At 44.6% G+C, this 21665-nt stretch overlaps 1 protein-coding gene across 1 annotated transcript in view; it reads left to right on the forward strand.

Moving 5' to 3' along the window:
• Positions 1 to 6091: 6091 nt before the first annotated feature.
• The window catches only part of BASP1 (brain abundant membrane attached signal protein 1), a 50055-nt gene continuing 34481 nt past the window's right edge, over positions 6092 to 21665 (forward strand). Inside the window, 3 exon segments of the mRNA XM_068197168.1 lie at positions 6092 to 6166; positions 6168 to 6386; positions 6388 to 6408. Of these exon segments, the coding sequence (XP_068053269.1) occupies positions 6107 to 6166; positions 6168 to 6386; positions 6388 to 6408 (300 nt within the window). The 5' untranslated portion in view covers positions 6092 to 6106.

Here is a 21665-nt window from a genome sequence, read left to right on the forward strand (position 1 = left end):
CACTCCAGCTGTTAACTGAAAGACATTTTTGTGGCCATATAAGCCAAACAGTGAATACCTTATTCAGCTATGTCTTTGGTGAAACTCACCAGTGAAAATGGAGCAAAGAATCTGAGATCGAACCTATAGATGGTCATGGAGAGGCCTGGCATGAATAAATCATAAGGGAAGCTTATGGTAGTTGAACACATTTGCTTCTTTTGCACATAAGTAACTCTAACTCTTTAGGGTAAGTGGGGTAAGAGACAGAAATAACCCAGATATCTGTACTGTCAGAACAGCAAATATATCCATCTTTGGAAAAACTTGCAAAACTTGGAAAAACACAGGCTTCAGTGGAGCAGAGAAGCCTTTTAAAATCGATGGCTAGTGCAGGACCTCCTGGGAGGCACATATGCTTTGTGTTATAGATTGAGCTGAAGCCAGAAACGTTGGGGTAAAGCAGGGTTCACAACCTACATATCCCTACCTGGCTATAGGCACAAAGTGCCACTTATGGTATAAACAGAACCAGTCTAGCAAAACTAGACTCAGATACACCTACCACCATAGGACTTTGGGTTGTCCAGATTAAAACTGTTATCAGAGGTTTGCATCTGTCTTTATGTCAGGACTTAATTTTGGATTGAGGTATTACAGTAGTGATTTATCAAAGTTGTTATTTTGGGATTTGATCAAAGCTCTTTATTTTATGTGCTTTGCCTGCAAATTTCTGAAATAATACCTTGTGTCTGCCTATGCCAGTCAATTTTTGAAATGTATGTAGCTAGTAGTTATATAAGAGAGGAGATGATATCCACTGCAAATAGAAAATTTTAGATGTCTTACACCAGCATCTTGCATTTGCCCCAGAATAAATGACTCTATAACCAAGAGAATCAACAGGAATTAAAATGTAATTACAGTTTAGATATTAATTATAAAAATTACTTTACATGAATAATATTCTTAAGAAACACTTAAAATTTGCATAGCACTGAGAAAGAAAAAACCTATTATTACGAAAATATTTATGAGGTAAACGGGCTTGGGAAAATTGCTACATACGGGAAACTGCGGTTGTTCTCTTCGCCTGGATACAGGGAAAACCAGGTTCTGCCAATAAACTGAACAAAATGCTCCCTCTTGTGGTGTAAACTCGGGAATTTACAGGAGAGCACAGGGCAGCAGCTGGAGGCCGGTGGGGGAGGCGGCTGTTCCTGCAGCTGGAGCTGACAGGTTTGGGAAGGTCTCTGAGCTGCGAGAAGCCAGGATTTGCTTCTGTTTTGTTGTGATTGTAAGTGCGAGGAAGGCAGTGTTTCGTTTGCAAGGCTGAAAGAGGGGCACAGGTGAGGGTTTTTACTTGTTTTTGGTTTTGTTTTTGTTTTTTCTTGTTTGCTGATCATATCTCTCTTCCTATGGAATAAAATGGAAAGCTCCCCACTACCCCAGCATAGGTACTCCTTATTGATCCTAGCTTCTTCTGAGGAAAAAGTCCAAAGAGTGATCAGACACAAAAATGGAATTGTGGGTGACAGGGATACAGGCAGAGAGGTGGAAGGAGATGGGAGGTGGGCATGTGAGTATTTTGGACTTGTGTTGTGGAAATGCTGGGCTGAGACATGGCTTGTGGCTCTTGTCACACCTAATATAATCACAGAACAAGATTTGATTATTAATCAGAAGAACAAACAATAAAAATTAAAGATGAGGAAAGTATTTAGGGTTGGATTTGTTTCCTTCTGGAAAAGATGGAAATATGACAGCAGATGACATCTATAAGAGAGACAGGGCTGAACAAGGCTGAGTCTGAAATGTTGAAGCTGGAGGGAAGAACACTGAGGTACAGTAAGTGGCAAGAGATGACAGGAAGAGCTGGCTAAGAAGATGGAGGCACCTTGGGTATTTGTCAGAGTAACAGTGCAGATTTCAGAAATGCAGCTGTTAATTACACAAAAGGGCCTAGACTTGCCTTTCCACAACAGACCTGGTTATTCATCTTTTTGCAGGTGTCTCTGTTCTGCACTTTTTTTCCTACCAGATACTGTTTTTTCATTTCAGAAGAAAAAGGAGAGGATACCTTAAACACCCTTAGTTAAGACATAAGCTGTTTAGAATACCCATTTGCCCAAAAGTATCACTATTATTAAACAAGACATTCAGATATGTACCTTGCCTTGATGCAGCTGAGTAACTGAAATAAGCATTTGACAAATTTTTAATTTGGCTGTCCTGAAATACATAATGCATGTAGGTGTATTTAAAGGATACTCACTGGTTAACTATGGTTACCATCTCAGCCCTTTAGCTGTTGAAAACAGTAAAAGGATCAAAACCCCCCACAAACTGATAGTAGCAATGACTATTTCTGTGACATTTTTAGTTGTACAGGCTTTTCCAAGCAAATTACTCAGAACATACTTTTATTTCTGAAATAAATTGTGAACCCTGTGTAACTTGTAATTCACCTACAAAGTCTGATAGAGCTTGATTTCATGCAGGTGAGCATTCATTGCCTGAGCCCATATTTAAACACAAATAACAGCCTCTTTCTTTCCCTCTAATATTGCTTCACACTAATTGTGTGGTGGTTGGGCAATTTTACAAGGGAATCTAGGCAGTCGGAATGTCATGGCCTCATGGGCACTTGATAGTCCCGGCTCAGCATAACCTGGGGCTCCCTCTGAGCCCTACCCACGGTCTAGGTCTGATTTCAGCCCAGCCCAGGCCCTCAGCCCCTCACTGAGCCGTTCCACGGTCATGCTGCTGTGTTCTGCACGCCTCTGCTTTACTCCATGGCTAAATTTTGGACCCGTCTTGCCTCTCGCATCTCGCCAACCCTGCCTCACAAATACTCCTGGCTCAGAAACAGAACTGAGGAGAGGGATTTTCTCCCTTGACCTTGTACCACGCAGGCGCCGGCGCTACTGCTACCTCTACGGGGAAAGCGGGCGGGCGGACCCCGGCTCCCGCAGGCTACGCAGAGGCAGCGCGGGGGCGGGACGCGCCTCGCCTCCGTGGGGAGCAGCCACCTCCTTCTCCGACGGCCGAGGACGTGTCAGGGCGTGTCCCCCTCCATTTCTTCTTTTTCCTCGATTACCCAATGTAACGCTGACTGCTGCATGCCTCACCCGTGCAGTGCAGCCGCCCCCCCCCGAGCCCGTTATCGTGAGCGCAGAGATATCGCGGCCGGGGGCGAGGGGGGAAAGGGTTCCGCCTGCCCTCCCTTCCCCTCCTCCCTCCCCAGCTGCGGCAGGGCGCAGCCAGTCCGCACCGCGCCTCGGGAAGGTGGGATGCTGCATCGGGGCAGGTGTGGCATGGTGAGCTCTGCGCCCTGGGCTGCAGAGCGAGGGTTAAACCACTAGGAAAACGCGGAGATACGAAGCAGAACTAGGAAAATAAACCCCATAACATTAAAATATGAGGAAAAAGACTGGCTTGCGAACGCTTTCACGTAAACATAAGGAACTGTCCCTGCCCGGTGAACCCGCCGTGTCCAGGCTTTTTCTTTCCTCCCTTCCTCTTTTCACGCCCAGGGCTTTTGTGTGACCGCGGGGGGGGGGGGCAACGGGGGCTCCCGCCGCGCTGCCAGGTCGTCCCTGAGCCTCTCCTTTGGCATTTCGGACCGGCTCCCCGCCCTGGCAGAGGCTGGGTGGATGCTCGGCACAGCGACAGGTTGTAGGGTGCGGTGTGTGAAACACTAACTCAAATGTATTTTATTGCCCGATAGTTTTCCTTCGTGGGAATGTCCGGGAAGCGTGACACCGCACATCACACCACGGCCCTCAGAAGAACACCCTGGCGGCCGCGCCCTCCCTCTCCACATGCCCTGCTCCCCTTTCGATCCATATCCAACGAAAATGCAAACCGGACTTAACCTTATCACGAGCCTACTACGCGTCTCTCACTCGGTCCTTGTCCCCAGATAAATGGGAAACAGCTTCCATTGTTCTCGCTGAAAGATGGTGCTGGGTGCTGCTGGCTGTGAAACCCCGGCGTTGCCGGACCGCGCCCCTTGAGCCAGAGGTTCCCCTAAGTCGTGCCGCCACCGCGGTCCGTTCCCAGCGGCTCCGATCCACCGGACTTCCTGGGCTGCGGGTCCCGGGGCCGGTCACCTGGCGGAGCCAGTGCCCGGCCCGGCCCAGCCCAGCCCGGCCGCCGCTCGGGGAGCAGAGGGCGCCCCAGCCCCGCGCATCGCCCGTCGCCGCCGGGCTCCCGCAGCGTGGAGCGGGCACGGAGCAACGAGCAGGGCGCACCCGGCCCCCGCCACAGCCAGGTTGTAAAAAGAGGGCGGTGGGAAAGTGCGGGCAGCACCCTCGGTTGTGCTGTGGCGGCCTCAGGGATGCTTTAGAACAGGGGGAGATCTGGAGGGATGCCAGTCCTGGAGCCCCAGCGACGTTCAGGCCAGCTCTTCAGCTGCAGGAGCGCCCGGGAGAGATCCATTCTCCTGAGAAACGTGTTGCTTTCCTCTATTTTGCTGCCTTTTATGTTTAACCGGCAGACCCTCTCCTTAAGCGTGCCAAGAGCATCCAGGCCCGGGAATTTTTAGTCTCTTCCGCCCGTGCCGCCCCTCTCCACGGTGCAAGCGGCTTTCCCGCTCCCCGAGAAGGCTGCAGGTGTAGGCAGGCGACCCGGCTTGCCCGCTCCCTCCGCCGCGCAGCATCCCAGCTCCGCCGGGGACGGGCCGTCTGCCCCATAGCGCACAGTCGCCCCCGCTGCGGTTCGGATGCGGAGTGTCGCGGAGCGCCCCGCACCTCGCCGCGCCGCGCCCGCTCTCCTCGGGGCAGGGAGGTTGGCCGCTCCCTTCCCTTTTTTTTTTGAGGGGTGTGGGGGTGCAATGCTGCAAGGTGCGTTCGCGGACCCGCGATCCAGCCCCCCCCCCACCGCAGCCTGCACGGCTGATATTTAAACCTGGGGTCCGTGCGCCCCCTAAGCGCGAGCGCCGCGCAGCGCATCCCCCGCCCGCCAGCCCGGAAAATAAATAAATAAAGCGTGTGGCTTTTGAACTGCCCACAGACTGTCACAGGGAAGGGGGGAGGGAGGGAAAGAGGGAGGGGGAGAGAGTGAGAAATGCAGAGGCAGCAGCCGCGGTAGCGGCGGCAGTGCTCCAGCAGGCACTAGGCACTCCAGTCCCAGCGAGCGAGCGGGCGAGAGCCACAGCGCTCCGAGCGAGGCGAGGGGGCTCTGGGCTACCTGGAACTCTCTTTGTGACACCCCAGCACACAAACACACCGACAGGGACAGAGGAAAAACACATAAAGGTAAGACGCGGTGTGTCTCACTTATGCCATTTACACAGCAGCCCGCGAGAGCTTTGCTATTTTTATGATTTCCCCCCTTCCGTTGTGTCTCGATTATGGGGAGAGGAGATGTGCGCGTGAATCGCTAAGAGCAGAGAGAGCGGAGCAGCCCGAGAGGCGCCCGCCCGGGCACATTTTAGGAATATCGCTGCGAGGAGCTCGATTCCTCGAGAGGGGACCACCTGGGAGCAGGATCGAGGCACACAACGAACCGAAGGCGATTCCGTGAGATTTAAATGCCCGGGAAGGCTCTCTTGGGGAAGGGTGGGGGTAGCGGTGGGTGTGGTGGGAATAATAGTGGTTTATGCCCAATTTCTTTTCGGTGCTTTTAGCCTGTTTCCAAAGGGAGTCTGCTTAATTAATAACAATAATTTAAAATAAAAAGAGAAAAAAAAAAAAAGAAAAAAAAAAGAAAGATGCCCCAAGCTCTCCATGAAAGGAAGCGCTGGGAGAAGAGCACGCACGGCGCCAGGAAGATGGCAGGGCGGCTGGGCGAGGGGCGGCGGTGCTGCAGGGGGACCGCGGGGTCCGGGCAGCTGGGGGGGGGGCTCTGCGGGGTGCGGCGGGCGTCGGGGCGGGCGAAGAGCGGGAAGTGGCGCTTGCCCATTGTGGCCAGCGACAACGCGATCGTCCCCGGCGAGGCGGCGCGGAAGCGGCGCTGCCTCCGCGGTCACGCGTGCGCGTGGACACGCCGGCGGGTTTGAAGCGCTGCTCCTGGCTGGGCAGCACACGTCGGGGCTCGGGGGCTCGGCTGCCCGAGCAGGGGCTACGGACCCGCCGTCAAACACGACAGGGACTGCCGCTGCCGCCCGCCGCGCTATGCCCCGATGCGCCTATTCTATGAATATTCACCGACTGCCGCCCCCCGCTCCCCACAGGTCCCCATCAACCCTCTGGTTTTTCGTTTTCCCCCCACCGAAGAAACCTACAACTCCCGTCGACCTTTTTTGTTTTCTTTCCCCTCCCGACCCGCTGTATCGCCTCTTCCCCACACACACGCGTGTCTTTCAAACGCGGCTCCCGCAGGGCGCTTTCCCCGCGCCTCAGCTGGGCGTGGCGGCTCACGCGGGGGAAAGGGAGGCGGACACACGCACACCCCCGGGACACCCCCACCCTCCTGCCACGCCGGGTGGGCGCCACGCGCGGGGATGCGGGGCGGAGGGGGGTGTATGCGGAGCAGAGGGGGGTATGCGTGGCGGAGGGGGGGATGCGGAGCGGAGGTGGGATGCGGGGCGACGGGGAGGTGCGGAGTGGAGCGGGGATGCAGGGCGGAGTGGAGGGCTGTACGGAGTGGCGGGGGATGCGGGGCGGAGTGGAGGGCTGTGCGGAGTGGAGCGGGGGATGCGGGGCGGAGTGGAGGGCTGTGCGGAGTGGAGCGGGGGATGCGGGGCGGAGTGGAGGGCTGTGCGGAGTGGAGGGGGATGCGGGGCGCAGGGGGATGCGGGAAGCCCCCGCCGCCCTGCCCGCGCCTTTGTCTGTGCCCGGCGCATGCGCGGAGGCGGCGGCGCGGATGGGGCCGGCGGCGGAACAAAGGCTCCGCGCTGCGCCGCGACCCCCGGGCGCTTCCCCCCGCCCGCCCTCCGCCAGCGCCGGCGGTTTCATCGGGGGGAGCCAGCGGTACCCCGGCACCTTTCCTTCCCCGCGCTGCGCCTGGCTTAGCTTTGGCGTCTATTACTGGGCGCGATGGCGGAGCGGACCCGTGCCCCCCCCACCCCACCTCACCCACACAAAATTTGGCATTTAGGAAGGGGAAAAGGCCGGCCGTGCTGCTGCCCGCAGAGGGTTTCGGTCGGCGGCAGGCGAGCGCCCGCGGGTGCCCCCAGAGCTCCCACGCCCCGGGCTCCAGCACCCGGCCCCGCTCCTCTCAGTGGCCTTGGGGGCAGGAGACGGGGGGCAGGGGGTCCCTGTGCAGCAGCGTGGGGTCGTTCGTGGGTCGCTTTGAGCGAAGAGGGCGAGGCGAGTTGCGTGTACGTGCCGCAGTAAGACGCCCCGCGGAGCAGCCACGCCGCAGGGACGTGCTCCCTGGCGGGCTCCGTCTAGGAGACACACGCGTGCTCTGCGTGCCCGGGCCGGCGCTCTCCTGAAGCATCTCCCTCTGCCGAGGGGAAGCAATCTATCAAGAGGAAGATTGTGTGCATGCGTGTTAGTGCGACATCTTGAGATCTCTTTTGTTCGAATTGTTGCGTCTCGATGCTCGCATTGGTGCCTGTTCCTTCTTCACCACTCTTTTTTCCCAACTCTTGTCCAAAATTCGGGTATATATCTCTTTTTAGAGGAACCATGCTTAAGCCTGTTTGAAATGTATAATTTTGTAAGCTAATGACAGTTTCTGAACTGAAGACAACTAATGTGTTAGGCTGGAGTTAAAGCTGACAAAAGAATATTGCCAGTGGGCTGTTAAACAGGCGATGGCAGTGGATTTTATTGCTTCCCCTCGAGGGTGATGAACATTCACTAGAAAACATACACCCCAAGGCCCCTTGCATAGCAATTACTTGATATTTCCAGTGTTTCCAATTAAGATCTCTTCTGAAGAAGCCATCAGAGCCCTAAAATATGTCTAAATGTCCCCTCTCTGTTTGCCAGATGTTTGCCAGGCACCACCTAAACTGGTGGCCAGGCTTCAAACACTGAGGATTTTTTTCCTGTGTAGATGTTCCCCATTAAGCCAGGGAGAATCTGGAGTGGGAGTGCCATACTGATGGAACATGTAGCATCTGCTGCTACTGCTCTCTCCAGGAGAGATACCTTGTCCGACACAATCCTTTTGTATTCAGGGTGTTTCTGGGAATTCTGGGCAACATTTAGGGGACTGGGAAAATGAAGAATCAAGGACATGGCCGAAGGTTTTTGCACTTGCTGTCTACTCATTGTCTCACAGAACTTCATTTGAGGGAGAAGCTTTGTTTTGTGATGTCCCTTGCTAGTGGATTGTGTGCAGTGGATATTTTCCTTTTGTCTGGCTGTTTCAGTTTATCCAGGGAGCACCAACTGATCTGTAGGCAGAATAAACAAAAAAAGGTTGGAAATTCATGGTGGCTCTGTCTATTCTTGTATGCTTCATGTATGAAATAGCTAATTGTGTAATACAGGGAAATTGTACATTGTTGCCAAAATGCAATCATGCAGCAGTTTTTTTTTTCTGTTGATTTGAATCTCTTGAGTGTATCATATCCAGTTAAAATCAACATTAAAAGGGTAAAAATGGTAAAATCACTGTTCAAGTTATTGCTTGAAGCAATGATCAGGTGAAATATTTTTCTCTCCCCCCCCCACCCTCTTCCATCCATCATTGCATTTGAAATGCAACACCCTCTGAAGCAAGATGGTGATGCAAGGTTGATTTATTTCAGAAAGTGGAATACCTTTGGCACATACCCTTACCCTAAGACTACAGAGTATGCAACCTCCATAATGTTTGAGCCATGTCTAGAGCTATCTCCAGTCCTTACTGGAGACAGCTTACGTATTTGTGTTTTGATCGTTCAAAATCAAGTCTGTGGAATAAATTGTATTTTCCAAGTGAAGCTGCTTCTGTTTGTGCTGTGTTCCACTGGTAGCTTTGGCCCATGCAGTGAACCATGAAGTCCTTCAGCAGAACCTCCTGCATAGACGATGGCTTCCATCTGAACAATGGTAAATTCTTCCCTTGTGCCGGCACCCACCCATGGCCCAATGGCATGCACTGAGCAGCCTAGAAAAAAAAGGAGCTGGTTGCAGGGTAGAAGGGTAGAAACAGGCCTTCCCATGAAATCTTGGGTGAGTTCTGTGTGGTTACATTTTTAGACACTCAGCTACAATTGAGTTAGTAATTATTTGGAAATCTGCCATGGAAAGCTGATCTTGCACTAATTTACTAATTTTGAAAACAAGAATTTTGGAGGTCTTTTTTTTTTTTTTTTTGTTTTTTTTTTGTTCCATCTCTGTGAAGAGTATTCTGCAGTTTGTTGTACACGTTTGTGCACAAATCCCAGGTCTTGATTTAGGTGCGTAGGTGTAAGTGTAGTGTTCATGGGTGCAACGTAAATTTAATGGGTAAAATCTAGTTCTTCAACTAAGAAAACTGGATGATTTCCAAATACATAATGAAGAGTGTAATAATCAGCCAATATTCAAGGCCTTTCCTTTATTCATACAAAGGTAGTAAAGGCAAGCCATTTTGAGATACTCTACTGAAGTATGGAGACTGATTTATAACTAAAGAAAGATACTTAGGAATGACTTGGGTTGCTGCTTCTGTGTCAATCAGGAATGAAAAGAATGAGGTAACAACTAGAGAAATCAAAGAAATTCCTGAAAGCATTATAGACTTGATAATAGAAACCATATGCAGCATAATGGGGGTTTCATGCATTAGTAGGAAATGCTTTCGAGATTAAAAAAATATGCAGGGGGAAGAAAGGGGGAAACCTCATGCAGAATGGAAAGGACTTTAAAGTCTTCCTTACAATATCTTGTATCTCACAGCTCTCTTCCCTAAAAGTGATGCCATCTAAGCTTCTTCAAGATGGAGAAATGTGATTAATATAAAAATGTATCTACAGGTTATTTGGTATGAAAATTCATAAGTTTAAAATAGAAATAGATTGATAGCAATGTGATTCCTCAAACATGAAAGATTCCTGATTTGCCAGAATCTGAAAAGAAATCCTTTGGCTTTCGTCTGCACACCAATAAATGTAAAGAGATACTGATTTGTAACACATGTGGAATGGTCAGGTTTTGCCTGGGAGCAATATGTGTAGTAATTCTGTCTTAAGTACAGTTAATGGAATTTAACTCTGAGGAAACAGTTTTATTAATAAAAACCTTATGTCTTAGGATATAAATCATAATCTGATCTCTTTTGATGTGTTTGGTATTGTCTTCTGCAGAATAGCAATGAAGTAGTCTGTATAGTAGCCTGACTTTTTGAGTATCTACTGCCAAATACCCCAGCAGTGCAATAGCGTTGGGAAAGCCACATGCTTTTTAGTCACATGTTGCATAGTTTAGATTTTAGCTTGGTAAGTGGTGCCACATATGATTATGATCTGCTGATACAGAGATTTTTTTTTAACCTTTGGGAATTTGAATGTCTTTTCAAAAGATTTTATTTTGCATACACTGCCTTAGCAGTGGTTCAGAGCAGCATGACCTGGTACTTCATGTGTAGGACCAATGGCAGTATCTTCATTTTGATTAGATACTTACTGTCCTTTCAAAGGATACAACACTGAATGTATAATACAACTGGGCCTTAGCTACCAACCTTGCTGGATGATGTCATGATGGTGATTGTAATACTTCTGATGCCTTGGCATGAAGAGGATATGAATACACTCTTGAAGCATAATCTTTTCCTTCAGGCAAAAGCCTAGTAGCTATAATGACAGTTTCCCAAGAATTAATTTTAATGACAGAAATCTCTGCCATCATGACCTTGTGTGACAAATGGAAGCTAGTTCTGTATGAGTAGTGAAATCAGGGGGCTGCTGGCTATCTCTTGTTTCAATAGTCTTTAAATACTCAATGGGATGCAGAACATAATGCCTGCAGAAGGACAGAGCCTGGTTATAGTTTTTGAACTTATTTTCTGCTATTACTGTTTTCCTTTTGTGGTTGGTTGGTGATAGAGGGGCTCATATTCAAAATTGCATCTTGATGTGATGAACTATTTTAGGATGAAGTAGATGGTCGCATAGTGGGATCCTGTAGATGTGCATCTGCTAGACAAATTTAAGATGATTGCTGAACTATGGAGAAGAAATGAAGCAAAGTTAGACAAAACAAAGAATGGATCAACAATGTTAGAATTGATGCAAGTTTCTCTCATCTTCCTACCTTAGAAAAACACATGCCAAACATGCACAAATCAAGACATATATAACAGTGAAAACCCAATTAGAAACATAGTCAACATGGAAGAGTTACACCTTGAGAAATGCTTTGGTATGTGCTTGTCTGAGATAGACTGGAGCCAGAGAATTGCTACATCAGCTTCCTGTAATCATCCTTCCTCAAGGCAGTGAAGCGCGTCATTAGCGGAGAACGAAAACAAAAAACAAAAACAGGGTAGAGGTGGTATAAAATTAAGAGTCTGAAAAAGAACAGGGTGGAACCTGTCACCACTGGATGAGGTGTTCAGATTATTTCTACGTTTTCCTTTCGTACACAAAGTTTCCAGTAACATAAAGTTGCTGTATTTTGGCCAGTGCTGGTAAGTTCATGATTGACTTTTGCTGCTAATTGTGCAGATCTGGTGGGAGAAGGCAAATTCAGTGAGATGTGAGATGGTGGAAACAGTTCTTATGGGTTTCTTGCTGTAACCAGAAAAAAACTTTAGCAAATGGGGAAGATGTGCTAGCTGCTGTAACCAACGTTTCCTAACTAGATGTGCTGAGAGAGTGGGGCTCATTTTCCTCCAGCATCATCACTCAGCCCCTGCATGTAAACCCTGCACCAGTGAATATATATTCTGCACTGGGAATAGCTGGTGTCACTGAAGAGAGGGTGAAAGATGTGTGTTGGCCCTTGCTTTTCTTTTCAGATCTACAGGCCTTGTAAAGCAAGAAGTTCTCGAGAGGATTAAATTCAAAATCAGGCCAGTTTTTCCAGGCTCTTCCATTCTGCACTTTGCTTGAGATGTAGGAGAGTACTGTTAGTTTGCAACTTTAATTCACTTGGAGCTTTCACTAGGAGCTTGTGACACTTCTGTTGGGTACCTGAGTGCTCAGGATAGCCCCTGAGCCTGTAATTCAAATGCTTAAATTAGCAGAACAAAGCAAATGTGGAAATGTAGAAACCCTTTCCTTGTTTGCAGTCCACACATGCTCTATGTAACTCCAGCAGTCATAGCTAAGAGCTTTCTGATAGCCCTAGAATGCTGCATGTAGGATGTGAGAGTTCAAGGAGAGTGACAAGTTGTCCTTGAAGATATTTTTTTTCTGAAGGATCTGGTATTGCTCACAGGAGAGAATTTTAGTTAGAGGAATTTATCCATTCTTTGTTTCCCTATGCTGTTCCCTTTTCTCATTTCCTACCCTCAGAGATGTTCCTCTGGAAAAAAATCATCCTCCAGTGAAGAGGTACCAGCAGAAACCTTTTTAGCTGCTTGTAGCCATCTGATGTTCCACCAGTATTGTGCATTTTAATGATTTATTCAGTGCTAGTTTCCCTAGTGATATATCGAGGATCATTCAGCTTTCTGCATAGTAGCCCATCCTTTCCATCCAGTTGCCTTGAACAGATGACATTACCTTAATGAATAATACTTTCATAGCCAAGCTAAGTAAGAACTGCACTGAAATATGATAGTTCACTGGAGTGCACTCTTTTCCTGTTCGTGTAATAGTGAGTAGAAGCCTCAACAGAGCTCAAGAAAACTAATATTACAGTATAATTTTATAAGCACTAGAATGATTATAAGGTCACTGAAAGTTCAGCTGTCATCCTCTTCTGTGGATGAGTCAGTGACTGACAGATTCATGAAGAAATTATTGGTGCTGCTAGCAATAGGAATGTGGCACTCCTTATGGTGTCTCATTCCCTACTGAACAGCACATTGTTCTGACAGTCCGCTGTGCCACAGTGTATTGAAAGTGGCCTTCAGTGCTGAGGTGCCTTCTGTTACCAAGGGTTCAAACTGGACTGCAAATCACCTACAGGTGTTTTTGCAAGCATCTCTTGGAACATCACTGTTACCAAGACATTACGGAGAAGAGCAAGCTTATCAGTTAACAGATGACAAATGCTTGAAGCAGGATAAATATTGTGTCTTTAAATACTTGCCATGTGTGTTCTGAGTTGGAGTTGATATATGGAGTATGGTGTTGAGGGAAATGAGCTTGCATTTCATGCTCTCCCACAGCCATTGACCCTGTGAGGAACATCCGAGTGCCTCATCATCTGAAACACAGAGGTGATAGAGAATGAAGGAAAATCTGCACTGACAGATTTGTGGTTCAGAAAAAAAATGTCTGTCCAGGAGTTTTCTGCGTAACAATGACAGTAAATTTACAGACTGAGAATAGAAATATTTACCTCAGCAGCTTTTATTTCCTTTCTACTTAAAAAACAAGTTCTTTGGCACATTTTCTCCTGCCTGAAGAAGCTATTTTAAATGCTTCTTGTTAGAAACTGTATTCTAACCTGTAGGGATTTATTGTGTTTTCTCTGTCCATATTTGTAAATGTATCCCATTAAAAAAAGTTTTGTTATCTTCAAACTAATTTTTCATCTAGCTTTGGCTCTGTGCCCTTCCTTCCCATGTTACTGTAGCTCACTTATCTGTATTTAAATTAAATGATCATGGTGCCTATGTAGCCATTTCCCTTGCTTATCCTTTCTAGAAGTCCATATTTTTAACCATGAACTAGCTCAGCCTATTTCAAGGAACACCTTAATAATCACACAGTAACAGGCAGTGTGTGCTCTAGCAGGCATGCAGAACACAGGAAGCTCTGTGCCATCAACTTAGTCATGTGCTGGCATTCATATGCAATGAGCAGAGCTATGAGTCCAGAACCACTGCTTGTAAAACTTTAATTTTAAACTCTATAACTCGTGCTACTAGACCCCAATGGTTTGCATGCATATGGCTCCCAAATCTGGATTCTCACTAAAGTAAAATCATATCAACATGAGAACTTGGTCTTAAACAAGATTTCATGCAAATCCTGTAACAATGTGGAAAACTTGGAGCTCTGCCAGCTGAAAGCATTCAACAGTTTTAAACTTCTTACCAGCTGAAGAAATATTAATGTGATTTCCTCTACTGACTGAAAGGGGAGAGAATTTTTCCTTTTTACACATTGTTTTAGTTTTAAACAAAAGTGGTCCTTGACTAAATGGGAAAAAAAATTCACCAGGAAACCCAGCCCTTCTGCGATACCTTGAATTGTGACTTATTTTCAAGAAGAACTAGATTTGTTTGATCCTGTAGACAATTAAATTGCTGCAACCTCATAATTAGACTGCATTAGTGAGTTCAAAAACCATCCAGAACACAGTTTTAGGGGAAAGATTTGCTATTATAAAAGACAAAGCTTGTCTGTCAAGCTGTGGCTGTTCTGGGTTGCATATTGCATAAAGGCCAGTAGCTGTCACAGTCATACTGGCCTGGGCTTCTTTTATAGAGAACCATTATTTGGATCCACTTCTAATTGCTCTAGATTTTAATTGTGTCTAAATAAAACATAACATCTATAAATGATGGAGATGACAACGTGATTGCTGTGGACATTGAGTATGATGCCAACAAGATGAAGACCATGTTCAGTCAAGTGAGTTCATGATGACAGATGTATATGTCTTATTCTAAAGGACAAGTTTGTAGCTATAGGGTGAAGACACAAAATAGCCTTTGGTCTCTGTGGAGGGTCCCCTAGTAGGCGGCCAGGGAATCGAAGGGTATTGATTTAGATCATCTGCTGTACATTGTGCTCCCAAAAAATCCTCTCAAATGACATTCTTTGCATTAAAATTACAGCTAATCATCTCAGTTAATTGAGTCCATACACAGAGAAAACTTACAGTGTTGATAGAGCCAAAATAATAGATAAATACAAGGTATATTCACAGCCTGATCTCCGCCCACAAGCCCTTTCAAGTTTTTAATACTAATGCTTCTTTCAAGTATGCAGAAGTTTCGTTCATTGGAACGAAAATCTGGAGTCCTCCCTAGTCCCAAACTTCCTTTTTAACACCCTTGGAATTTGACTGTGGGTCTACTACCTGGTGGTAGACCCACAGCATTTTAAGGGTTTTTTTCCTAAGCTTCAGGTTCCTGGCTTGAATCTCTTGCCTGTCTCACCCTGCTGTCTCTGGAAACCTCACCTCTGAGCAACCTTAGGGATTCCTCCTGAGAAGGAGCTCTTCTGGTCTTCTTAAAGCAAAAAAATAAAATCAGACTGTCCAAGGGAGCCTTCTGGGCTGTCTTGCAAAAACTGGCTTTGGTGAGACTGCATCCATGGTTGGAAGTCATCAGCTGCTGCACTAGTGATGTTCATTGACTCCCTGCTCTGGAAAGAAGACCAAAGAGGTTATTTAATTATTACAAATGCCCTGTTTTATCCTTATCTTTTATCTAGCGATATGATTCTGGTCCCCTGATCTAATTAGTTAGGGAGATAGTTAAATATAACTTCATGTATCTAGGCACATTTAGCTATTTGTGGTTAAATCTGCTCATGGTTCCTAAGAGACTGTATTTCAAAGTTACAGAGTCACAGCCAGGAATACCTTCATATGAAATTAAAAATACAGAGAATTCATCTTAACTAACAGAGTGGAATATTTTTTTATCTTAGCAACACATCTCACAGCTTACAATCACATTAAAGCCTTTCATGGAAACAAGGAGTTGTCTTTCTGTGTTCTGTCACTAAGGACTAGCAAGTAACTGAGTTGTACAAAAGAAATGGGATTTCCACTGTTCATATAGATAACTTTGGACTGCATGAGGAAAAAGAGTTGCTCTTTGCTCTGTAACAGATGACAGATGATCAGTAAGCTGAATTAAAATAATTTAAATAAATTTTAATGAATAAATCATAGTAAAAATTCCTTGTCTATGGAATAATTTCTATAAAGACAGTATGTAGTAGTTGTTGGGAATATGTGGTCAGAATTGCCATGAAGAAGATTTTGTTGACAAGAAAGGGAAAACAAGGATAACAGAGGTCCATTGCTTAGTTAAGTATTTAGAACCAGAATATAATAAATTGCCTTTTAACTATCCTAAAATGGACATTGGAGAATTTCCTTTTTTATATTGTGCTTTGAACATTTAAAGGTATAACTTGCACAGGTCATATGCCACATAAGAGAGAGCTACTGTTCAAGTGGATGCACATGTAAACAATAAGAGTGATCAAACAGGACATATGAAAGGGAGAAATGAACACATTGGGTTTGTGCAGCGTAAAGAAGTGAATGATTAATTTAAGACTAGGTAAGAAATAACCATTGAGAGATTACTTAAATATGACTCATTCTGCCTTGGGGCAAGGAGAGGAAATATCTTGACTTTTTCTCTTGAGGTATCCTTCAGACTTGTGGTTTGTGTGATCAGGGACATAAGGAACCTTTGGAGTGAGCTAGTTCTTGAGTGCAGAGAAATTAGTTCAGTTGAAATAAAATCCTTGCCAAGTGTACTGATTTATGGGCAGTGTGTCCGAGCTCTGTTAATATTGAGATCCAAAGATGAACCCTCTGCTAAGATGCTTTATGGACATGGTATATGCTGTAAATAAATACACAAATAAGGCTTTTCTGGAGCTGGCAAAAGGCTGTTTTAGTTTATTGATGCTGAACAGCATAGGTTGTTAAATGGAGATTTCTCATAGTACTTTTGACAGAATTCTTTAAATGGGCTGTAAGTTTGAGGTTATTCTTCAAAATGGGGCTGATCTGCAAGAAGGGCAGTAAAACCTACAAAAATGATCGAGGCTTTTCAGGTCATAAGTTTTATTTCAAGACAGTGATAAGTAATCATGTGTATATGTTTGAAAATTTTACTCTTCAGGTCCAGAATGAAATTTTGTGAGGAAAGTTGCATACTTCTGATTGATATGACACTAGGATGTCTTTTGTTACTTAATCTATAGGCTGCAGAAATGTTTGCTGGGTTGTTCCACAGATGAGTGGAGAAGGCTATTCACGTTTTCAATGAATGGTGACTGAAACTTAATGGTATAATAACTGTAGCTTGGTATATAATTTCTAAAGAGATCCTTGGTGTATTCATAAATGCTTTTGAATAAACATAATATTTAGCTGAACAAATATCTTTGTGCAGTTTATCTTTTGCGTGCAGGTGGGCAGCTGCTGTTGAAGATCCTGGTTCAATACCAGGGGCTATATCCATGCTACTTTGGACTGTGTGTTTGAAATCAATCAATCAATCAATCAATCAATCAATCAATCTTTTCCTACCTGAGGGCAACCTAAGAGGTATTGAGTTTTCATATGTGCTTACTGGACATAGAGTGCTCTCAAGAAGCACTTGCAGATTTTGCCTGTGTTTTTCTGTTTAATTACCAGATTCTTGGCTAGTTGCCCATGTCTTGTTGTTATTAGAGATAAGGGAATGCTCACCTTCACTTAGCTGCTAATTGTTAGATTATTCAGCAACGTATGGATGTCAAATCATGCACAGCAGTGTATTGGCACTTTTTAAAGTGAACCTTTCCAAGAGGGAGGCATGTTTAGGAGCAGAACTGGTGTGGTGGGCTTGATTCTAGTTTTATTCATGTTGATCAGTGAGTATCTGATTTGAATCTAATTGAGTTGCACTAATAAAGTCAGAGCTGTGAGCCACTAGAATTTCACTGTAACTTGTGTGGTTGAGTGGGCAGCACTGATTGAGATTTACAGTTATATATATACATATATAAAACATATAAAACACCTGTGTTTGCAGTTGTAATACAAAAGCACTTACCAGAACATTAAATCCCAGTGTTCTGTCATCTGTCTGCTTTTCTGCCTTTCTCCTTGCTTCCTTTGAGAAACCAGTGGTAGGTTAATGTGAATAGTATCGATGTTGAAGGCAAGTTTTCTACTGCCTGAAGAGGAAGAAGCATTATCTTTTTAATCTGTGCAAGGTAAGTGTGTGCAGCAGTGCAGTTTTCATGTTGAGAAGATAGGTCAGAAAACAATATGCCTTAGGTTAGAATTCTTTTGGTTGGAAACAAAATCCTGGGCATTAGGTCTTATTAATATTGATAAGCTCATATAAACTGACACAAAGTGCTGCAAAATGGAATGTTTTTTTTTCCAGTTCATGGGCCTGTACATGAGAAAAAGCACACCTAGTAATTATGGCAGTGAGGAAAAGGAGTGTGCCCTAGATAAACTGGGCTCTGCAAGAGTGTGCTACTATGCAGTAGCGTCTGCTATGGTAGGTGGGGAGCGTGCAGTAGTGTACACACAGGCAGTGCCCTCTTCTCTATGGGAGATCTCTGCGTGGGAGCTATTGAATGAGGGTTGTGGGTTAGAGTGTGGGGATTTCACTGCTTGTCCTGGGTTTGAGTCAGCACCCTGAATCAGAGCTGCCTTCAGCTGTGTTTTGATGGTTAATCTGGTTTTGTCAAAACTGTACACGAGTAATCCAACCAAGCCTGTTTCATCAGCTGCCTTATGGAGCTCTGCCGGGCAAGCAACAGGTAAGCAAGATGAAGGGCTAAAAATGACATGTTGGAACTTCATTTACAGGCTGATAAATCCTAGAACAATTTTTGTATTTAAGTATTATGTGCATGCTGATGCTTAATCTCAGAGCTGGTCTGATTTGTCATAGAGAAATATCTCACAGATATCAGTCAGATATGGTTGACACAATTAGTCACTTTTACAGAAACCTTTTCTACTGAACAGACAGGCCAAGGAAAATAAACATGAATTTTAAAATCAGCACTCAAATTTGTATTTCAGGACTAGAGTAGGTTTTTGAGACTACTTTCTGCAACATCCTCTGCTATGAGGACAAGCTGAGAAAGTTGGGGTTGTTCAAGCTGAAGAAGAGAAGGCTGCAGGGAGACCTTAGAACAGCTTTTGTGTACCTGAAATGGCCTATAAGAAAGCAGGAGAGGGGCTTTTTACAAGGACATGTAGGGATAGGACAAGGGGGAATGGCTTTAAACTAAAAGGGTAGATTCAGATTAGAACACGTTGACCAGAGAGGCTGTGCATGTCCCAGCACAGCCCAGTCTAATAGAAGGTGTCCTTGCCCATGGCAGGGGATTTGGAACCAGATCATCTTTAAGGTCTCTTCTGACTCAAACCATTCTGTGATTGTAGTAACATTTCCATTTTCTACTGTAAGGTAACTAGCCACTTAATAAAGAGTACAATTCATAAGAGTTTCTAGGTTTAAGACCTAAACCATGCAATATGACACAAAGCCTATGGACTAATTAGAGTTAATTAAAGAAAGACATATATAACATGGACAGTCAGGCTGCAAACCCTAGTTCTTGCTGACATCAGCTGGGGTATTAGTCTTGTCTCCTATGAAACATATTCAGCAGAATATTATCTTGTTTACTTGGGTCAGGCTCAGCCTCCACTGATAGAGCTGTCTTCTCTGTGCTATATGAAGTACCAACTGGCAAGAGAATGTCTCTGGTCTGAGCCCTCACCAAGGTGTTGAAAACTCAGATTCAAGTTTAAAATCAGCAGGGGGGAATTGAAACATGCTCTTTTATAGAAAAAGTGACCCTCTTTAAGCAAGGGGCAGCTAAATTTTCACCTGTTTGACTGTGAAAGCTTATATAAAAATGCCATAAATTCCAGTCTTGTGGGAGACTGTAACAGGTTTTTACCATGTAGTTCTAGTATAAAGAAAATGTCTTTGTTTGAATTCATAATTAAATATGTAGTCCTTATGCTGTTTTGCAGTATTTTATTTGAAGGAGTTACTGGGAAGATGTTCAAGTCCCCAGCTGCCAATTAAATGCCTAGCCTGAATTTTACCCACAGAGCTGTTCCCATTACTTTACATTAAAGACAAAAAACATAATGCGAACATTTAAAATTTAAAATTTACATTACAATGTCTGTGTTTTTTTTTTTTCTTATTTGAGAACCAATCCCATCTAGATTTTAGATAGATATATGGGGGATGCTTCTACCCCAAGGATGCAGGTATGACAGCTGACCTGAACCAGCAGCTCCATGGGGTGGGCTGGATTCATGCTTTCCTGTGTTTGTTTTGTTTTTCTTCTGGCTGGGCTCCTTTCCTCACAGCTCAGTGAACTGAATTACCTCACACAAGGCTCAGCTAAGAGCCAGACCAGCTACAAGGGAAGAGGAGCTGGCAGTTGCTGTCACACTTGACCACAAACTATTTCATTTGGCTTAGCTGTATCACCTAAATACACCTTCATTCCAATATTGTAAAGATTTTAAAAGTTATTCATCTAAGCATGCTTTTCATCTATACTCACATTTGTAAGATGATTAATCTTGTGACTAGAACATGGAAACATCACATTATGAAATTTAAAAAATAATTATACTTTAAACCCAATTGTGAAGTCTTCTAATAATGCATTTGTTTTAAAATATAATAAGTGAATTGCTTAAGTCATGAAGGGGTAAATGTGCCCAAAGACCACTGTATGCCTTGCAAGGGTGTTCCAGTATGGGAAATCAGAACTGAGTTAAAGTTAACTCAGACTGTGACTTTTAATGACTGTCTGCATCTCTTACATCCATTTTTTTGTGTAAATGAAGACTGACTCAAATATTAAGCTTGCTTTTTTTTTTTTTTTTTTTTTTTTTTTTTTTGGTCTTTTAAAGTAGTTTCCTGTTAAGCAAGCAATAACCCTTATGGTTTATCAGGCAATCCTTCTGTTTACATCTGAGTGAAGATTGATGTGTAAAACTCAGGTGTGAGTAAACTGGTATGGTGAGTAGAGGGATGCCTCTGACCATTCCACACTTCGGTGTCTTGGCCAGGAGCCTGACTATTCAAGGGATATTGTGATCTTGGCATTGCAATAGAGTTGCAGAAGGCTTACTAAATTCTTAGTTAATGTTGTCTTTTGATTTTAATACTTAAAACAGTGAGTAGGTTGTTATTATCAAACTGTTATGTTGAACTGGAAACTTGGGTTCAGATTTTCAAGTTTCTTAGTGCTTGCTTAATGCTGATTGGAGGGTGTTTGGGGGGATTTCCATCAGTTTTAACCAAGGGACCTATATTTTAATTAATAGTACATATTTATGATCTCTTCAAAGGAGTCGTGGGGTTTTTGTTTCGGTTTTTTGTTTATTTTATCGTTTGCTTCAAAAGATAAAGGGTATTTTAGCTTGATGCTTTCATCTGTAATTCTTGATTCCCACTACAAAACAGGTTGTTCAGACTACAGGCTGTACTCCTTGATAGAATTAGTTCAGTAAAGCAGCAAACAAAACATGTTGCACATAACAAATTGCTACACCAGTGCTGGTTTAAGAAATCCTTTTTATCGTAAACAGGAACTTAGCACTTTTTCTGAAATATCTTATCCTGTGGAAAGCTACTCAGCATAATTTATGATTTCTCACTTAGTGTATTTATGAAACAGCTGTAAATCTGCACTTCATTTTGTACAAGGGTTTTGTATTTATGTGTACTCTGTCAGCCATTTGGCTGCAGGAAAACGGTACCACTTGCTCAAGGGAGGGGAAGTTAGCACTGTTAGCAAAAAATGAGACAGTTTGTCAGGACAGCAAGGTAAGTGTGCTATTCTTGTGTAAAGCTGTGTTTTAGGAGGTGAGCCCAGCAATCATATTGTCTTTTCATGCAGTAACTCATTGGACACTTCCTGCCTACCAAAACTCTGGGAGAAGTCTTTTCTACCATGTCCTGAGGCAATGCAGTAAAAAGAAAGGCCTATTGATGGGATTTTTTGAGAA

This window comes from Anomalospiza imberbis, chromosome 1 (genome assembly GCF_031753505.1).
Source record: "Anomalospiza imberbis isolate Cuckoo-Finch-1a 21T00152 chromosome 1, ASM3175350v1, whole genome shotgun sequence".
NCBI classification, from domain to species: Eukaryota; Metazoa; Chordata; class Aves; order Passeriformes; family Viduidae; genus Anomalospiza; species Anomalospiza imberbis.